This window comes from Centropristis striata, chromosome 24 (genome assembly GCF_030273125.1).
Source record: "Centropristis striata isolate RG_2023a ecotype Rhode Island chromosome 24, C.striata_1.0, whole genome shotgun sequence".
NCBI lineage: Eukaryota > Metazoa > Chordata > Actinopteri > Perciformes > Serranidae > Centropristis > Centropristis striata.
Genome location: NC_081540.1, coordinates 11,364,330 through 11,370,819, shown reverse-complemented (window position 1 = coordinate 11,370,819; position 6,490 = coordinate 11,364,330). Strand labels below are relative to the sequence as shown.

Here is a 6,490-nt window from a genome sequence, read left to right as displayed (position 1 = left end):
ATGTCAATTAATAAAAATATATAAGGTAAAGTATATGATTGCATACATAACCCCCCCCCCCCTCCAAAGAAAAAGTTTCTTTCCTCAGTGTTCAGGATGTGTCATCATCCTGCAAAAACAGTGTCAACAAACAACTCATTAGGCAAAGTTGTTCCAGCTTTTTAACAAGGGGATAAAGAATGGTTCAGTTGTGAACCTTTTACTTGTGAGGGCTACAACAACTAAAAAAAAATGAATTAAAGTGATAGCAACATACATGATTTTCTTTCTGACTCTGTGTACATACAATTACTATTATATAAGTGAATGGCCATGTGATACACCAACCTGCGTTTCTACAGGCACACAATGAAAGTGGACATAATAATAATAATAATAATAATAATGGGACATAAATGTAACATCTCACTTTAGTGCACTGCACACTTGGTGGTGTCTGAAATTAGTTTGGTGACAACAATTTCTTACATGTGTCAGCCTTTGTTGTATATTCTGTTATTTTCTCCTTTTTCGCTCTGCGAAATGACTCCAGAAGAGAAAGCTGTTAATGCCACATTCATTCGTCCTGCAAAATTCTATCTCAGTGGTTTTTCCAAACTCGCTTATGTTAAATATTTCTATGTCTTCTTGTGTTTTGTCTATATCATGACTGTTCTTGGAAATGGCATCCTTCTCTCAGTTATTTGCCTGGTCAAGACTCTTCATAGTCCTAAATACATGATTGTGTTTAACCTGGCTCTGGCAGATTTGTGTGGGAGTACAGCTCTCATACCGAAAGTTTTAGACACTTTTTTATTTGACAGGAGATACATTGTCTATGAGGCTTGTTTAAGTTATATGTTCTTTGTTTTTGTCTTTGGATCTGTGCAGTCATGGACACTGGTGATAATGGCATATGACAGATTTATAGCAATTTGTTTCCCTTTAAGGTACCATATAATTGTGACTAAACCAGCTATTGCTGCCATGCTGCTGACTCAGTGGGTTTTTTTAGTGAGTCTCGTAGCATTTCTTGTTGGGATTATTGATCGCCTTTCCTTCTGTAGATCTCTGGTGGTAAAGAGCTTTTACTGTGATCATGCACCAGTAAATATTTTGGCCTGTAATGACGCATCTTTAAATAAAATAATGGCATATGTTGTTTTCGTTTTAATCATCTGTATTCCTCCCATACTGATAGCATTGACATATGTTTGCATTTCCATAGCACTGGCCAGGATCGCATCAGGAGAGGAGCGACTCAAAGCTTCTAAAACCTGTACTTCTCACCTCATTCTTGTGGCCATTTTCTTCCTGCCCCTTTTGGGCACCAACATAGCAGCAATAACCTTCGACATCCATCCTAACGCCAGAATCATGAACTCCACCTTAACAAACACAATTGCAGCTTTGCTCAATCCTATTGTATACTCTTTAAAGACTGAAGAAGTGCTCGTCTCTATCAAGAAGCTTTGCAAAAGACACAGAATTGGCAACACAACCAAAAAATGGTGAACACTTTTAGGTTTTTTTCTGGACTCTATATAATAATATATATCTATAATATATAAATCTAAATATATATATATATATATATATATATATATATTGTCAGAGTAGATGAAATTGTGATGTTGTTCTTGTAGTAGTCTGACTTCTTGATTGATGGTTTTGTTCTATGTTTGGCCATGAGTTGTTGTAGTTTTCTTTTTTAATCCATTTAAATAAATATTGCAATTGATTTGCCAGAAAGTATATGAAAAAGTTTGGTGCATCAAGACCGCCGTGTGATTTTATTTTCTGTAATGTTGATATTGAGATTCTTGCTTTCTTGTTTTTCAAGTAAAATTGAGTTGTTAGTGTGTTAAGTGTTTGAAACCATTTATCAGTGGGTGTAATGGGGAGTAGTGTAAATAGGTAATTAATCTGAGGTAGGGTTTTCATTTTGACTGTTGCGATACATCCAGTGAGAGTGAGTGGTAAATTTGTCCAACGGTTGAGATCATCTTCTATGTTTTTTAGTAGTGGGGTGTAATTGAGGTTAAACAGTTCTGACAGCCTGGCGGAGATGTTAATACCTAAGTATTTAATGTTACCAGTGTAAAGTGACAAAGTGTGGTCTTGGGCTGCAGGGTCCCACAAGTCATCGGAGAGAGGTAAGAGAGTGGATTTGTCCCAGTTTATAGTATATGATGAGATGGTAGAGAAGGTTGTAATGATATCAGATGTTGCTCGTAGAGATTTGTAAGGGTTCTGAAGGTATAGTAATAAATCATCTGCATAAAGGCTAATTTTGTGTTCTGTTCCGTTGTCCTGGATTCCTTTGATTTTATTGTTTTGACGTATTGCTGCTGCAAGAGGTTCGATGAATATTGCAAACTCTAGGTGCAGTGTACAGTGTTCTTATCCAATGGATGAACGACTCCCCAAAACCAAATCTGCGGAGTGTGCTGAATAAAAAATGACCAGTTAACTTTGTCAAATGCTTTTTCTGCGTCTAGTGATATGATTTTGGCTTTATTGTGTGAGTTTTGTGATATGATAATTAAATTGAAGAGTCTACGGATATTCACTCAACTGTGTCGATTTTAAATGAAGCCTGTTTGATCGGGGTGGATAATTAGTGGAGTGACTGCTTCTATTCTTGTTGCAAGTGTTTTTGTTATGATGATATGATGAAGTCTGTATTAATAAGTGAGAGAGGGTGATAGCTTGCAGGATGGGATGGATCTTTATTTGGTTTTAAAAGAAGTGTCATTGCAGCTGTATTCATGTGGATGGGTATAGTGGAAGTAGTTTTGATTTCTATGGTTACTCTGTGAAATAGGGGTGATAGTATGTTCCAGAAATGTTCAACTTTCGCTCTTAACTATTTAAAACACCATCTACAGCTAAAGAGAGTTTCGCGTCTGCAGCAGCCATGTTGGATCCGTAAGTAAACTACAAGCTTCCAAGTGCCGAGTAGTACGTGTCATCGTCTTGCCGTCCCTCCCCGCTCTGTGATTGGATCCCTAAAACAGGGCTAAGAAACCTCTCTGGTTGCCAGACTGCCTGGAGGTTCGAAATGAAATTCGAGCGCACAAGGCAGTATGGGTATACCCAGGCTAGGTGCATCTAAGATGTTGATTAGTTCTGTCGGGAGGGTTGGAAGGTCCAGTTTATTTAGAAAGGTATCTATTTCTGATTGGTAAGGTTCGTGATTTGAAGTGTAGAGGTTGCTGTAAAATTGATGAAAGGCGTTTTTTATTTCCTGTGGGTTTTGAGTGATTGTTCCTGTGTTATGACAAAGTGCCATGAGTACGCATTTTCACATAACTTTCTGAACATTTTCACATAACTTTATATCATTTTCATATAACTTTATATCATTTTCATGCGAACACAATCCGCCCTTTTCATCCTGTAAGGTAACATGTCACAGTTGCTTCTTCTTGTTCTTGCGCAGAATGCCTGCTATCTCAAGTCCTCAAGGTCGTAAGACTGTGCCTCCTTACCAACACACACACACACACACACACGTATTGTAACTCTATAAAAACTGTTAGCTCCCTTTGTCTGCAGATTCACTCTGTGCAGACTTTTTTGACTGTACCTTGTGCTCTCCTAATTGCAATTGGAATAAACCTTTTTTGCTTATACTCCAACGACTCAGTGATCTTTCCTCCTTATAACGATTTTTGCCACTCTTTGTGTTTTTTTGTGTAGGATGGTATCTAGTTCTGTTTTGTAGTGGGTTATTCCCTGTTGTATTTGTTCACTGGGATTATTGTTAAATTGGAGGGTTAGCTGATTGATTTTAGTCTCTAATTTTGTTTCCTGTTCCTGCTGCTGGTTTTTTTGTATGATGAGTATGATACGATTATTCCAGTTAAGACTGTTTTTCCTGTTTCCCATAGAAGTGATGGTAAGATTTCTGGGGAATCGTTCATCTCCAAGAAGGATGCCCACTCTCTCTTGATTAATGGGGTGAACTCTGGGCCTTGTAATAGTGATGTATTGAAGCACCACCTTGTGGGAGACCTAATGTTGAGGTTAAGTTTTATAGAGAGAGAGAGACTGGAGCATGATCCCTGATTATGATGGGATGTATTTTATTTTTTCTTGGATATGTTGGGTGAATGATTTACTAACTAGGAAATAATCGATTCTGGAAGAGGACTGGTGAAGGGGGGAAAAATATTAATATTCTCTAGATGATGGGTTCCTCATTCTCCAACTATCGACAAGCCCAAAGTCAGTCATATATTGTTTTATTGTTTCAGTGGAGTGCCAGATTCTTGAATTACCAAGGGTGCTAGAACAGTCGATTGTGGGATAAAGCACTGTATTAAAATCTCCTGCTATTAAGGTATTTGTTGAGTTGCATATTAAGGGAAAAAAAATTATGGAAGAAAGATGGGTTGTCTGTGTTGGGGCCATATAAGTTAGCAAATGTAAATTGTGTTTGGTTAATGGATGCATTAATAATAATAAATCTACCCTCTGGATCAACAATGGATGAGTTATGGATGAATGGAATGTTTTTATTGACCAAGATTGAAACGCCTTGTTGTTTGCTGTTGAGTGTGGATGAGAAAATTTTATCAAATTGTTTAAATTTCAAGTTTTGTAGTTCGGGTTTGGAGAGTTGTGTTTCCTGCAGAAAGCATATGTCAGCCTTTAATTTTGTGAGGTAATTGATGATTTTAATCCTTTTATTTTGTGTGCGGAAGCCACGTACATTCCATGTTACTATAATTAGTGTATGCATGCTTGTGTATTATGTGTGTCTAGTTTTAAATGAAGAAAGAGCCCAGCCACCCTACGGAGGAAGCTCATTTCGGCCGCTTGTATCTACGATCTTGCTCTTTCGGTCACGACCCAAAGCTCATGACCATAGGTGAGGGTTGGAACGTAGATGGACCGGTAAATCTGTATTACTGTATTAAAATGTAACACTGTATTAAAATCTCCTGCTATTAAGGTATTTGTTGAGTTGCATATTAAGGGAAAAAAAATTATGGAAGAAAGATGGGTTGTCTGTGTTGGGGCCATATAAGTTAGCAAATGTAAATTGTGTTTGGTTAATGGATGCATTAATAATAATAAATCTACCCTCTGGATCAACAATGGATGAGTTATGGATGAATGGAATGTTTTTATTGACCAAGATTGAAACGCCTTGTTGTTTGCTGTTGAGTGTGGATGAGAAAATTTTATCAAATTGTTTAAATTTCAAGTTTTGTAGTTCGGGTTTGGAGAGTTGTGTTTCCTGCAGAAAGCATATGTCAGCCTTTAATTTTGTGAGGTAATTGATGATTTTAATCCTTTTATTTTGTGTGCGGAAGCCACGTACATTCCATGTTACTATAATTAGTGTATGCATGCTTGTGTATTATGTGTGTCTAGTTTTAAATGAAGAAAGAGAGAGAAGAAGGTGGAGGGAGGGGGGAGGAGGGGAGGGGGGCCATGTTTGGGATAATGAACATAACGCACAACTCTGGACATAAAAGGGAATGGTGAGAATGAGAAACATAAACAATAAAAATAACATATATACACAAGAAATGAGGGAGCCATGTTTTTCAGCAAGATGAGAGGTGGTGTTGGGTGTGAGGCTGTCATGGTTTTGTTTGAATTACCTTGATGTTGAGTCCGTTTGAGTCTGTTCGTTCAGAAGAGCCATGGTGTGATTTTGGAGCTTTGAAATAATTGTCCATCGATATACGGTTTGTCCACAATTAGAGATGAGCGTTTGTTGTTCTGTCTGTTTTGTTTGAAGATCGGGTAGAGTATTTCCTTTGGGTATTGATCATTTAGTCCGTACGGTTTGCCTTTGAGTTCCTTTCCTTTTCACCAGTTCTTTATGCTTAAAATGTTCGAATTTGGCGATGATGGGTCTGGGTCCTTTGTTGGATGGTCTGCAGAGATGGTGAACTCTGTGGAAAGTGATTTTGTTGACGGTGTCGGGTGATAGATTGAGGTGTGTAGTCATGAATGTTTTGATGTTGGTCTCCGGGTTGTCGGGAGTTTTTTCAGGGATGCAGGAGAAAATCAAGATGTCACGCATGGAGCGGGTTTGTAAGTACAGAACAGTTTCTTTCAGTAGTTTGTTTTCTTTGCTAACAGTGTGCATTTGTTCATTGACGGTGTTGACGGATGTTTGAAGGTCTTGATTAGCTTTTTGCAGTGTGATGATGCTTTGACGGGCGAATTCGAGGCTATTGCGTATCTCTTTTATTTCATTGTGTAGTGGAATGAGTAGGTCTAGTTTTTTATTGATGATTGCAAGGATACTAACTTCGATGGTGGTCGTTTGTAGATCGTCTGTGTCCGTTGAGGAGTCTGAGAGACGATTTTGTTTGCTGGGGTTTGGGGTGGATGTGTTATCCATGTCGGGTTGCCGGGAGTAATATTGGTCGATGAATGCCTCGAGGTCTTCCACTGTTAAAGTGTAGTGATCCGGGTTGGTGTTGACAGTTGGGTTATTGGCGTTTTGTGGATATTTGAGTCCGTGAACGAAAACTTTTTT

At 38.1% G+C, this 6,490-nt stretch overlaps 1 protein-coding gene across 1 annotated transcript; it reads left to right on the top strand.

The window, feature by feature from the left end:
* Window positions 1–522: 522 nt before the first annotated feature.
* On the top strand, window positions 523–1,494 carry LOC131963185 (olfactory receptor 1571-like). Its single transcript, XM_059328338.1, has one exon. It carries the CDS (start codon window positions 523–525, stop codon window positions 1,492–1,494), a length of 972 nt encoding a protein of 323 aa, XP_059184321.1.
* The last annotated feature ends 4,996 nt before the right edge of the window (window positions 1,495–6,490 follow it).

What these genes read in the sequence shown, in the direction of transcription:
- LOC131963185 (XM_059328338.1), top strand. Translation starts at nt 523, where the DNA reads ATGACTCCAGAAGAGAAAGCTGTTAATGCCACATTCATTCGTCCTGCA.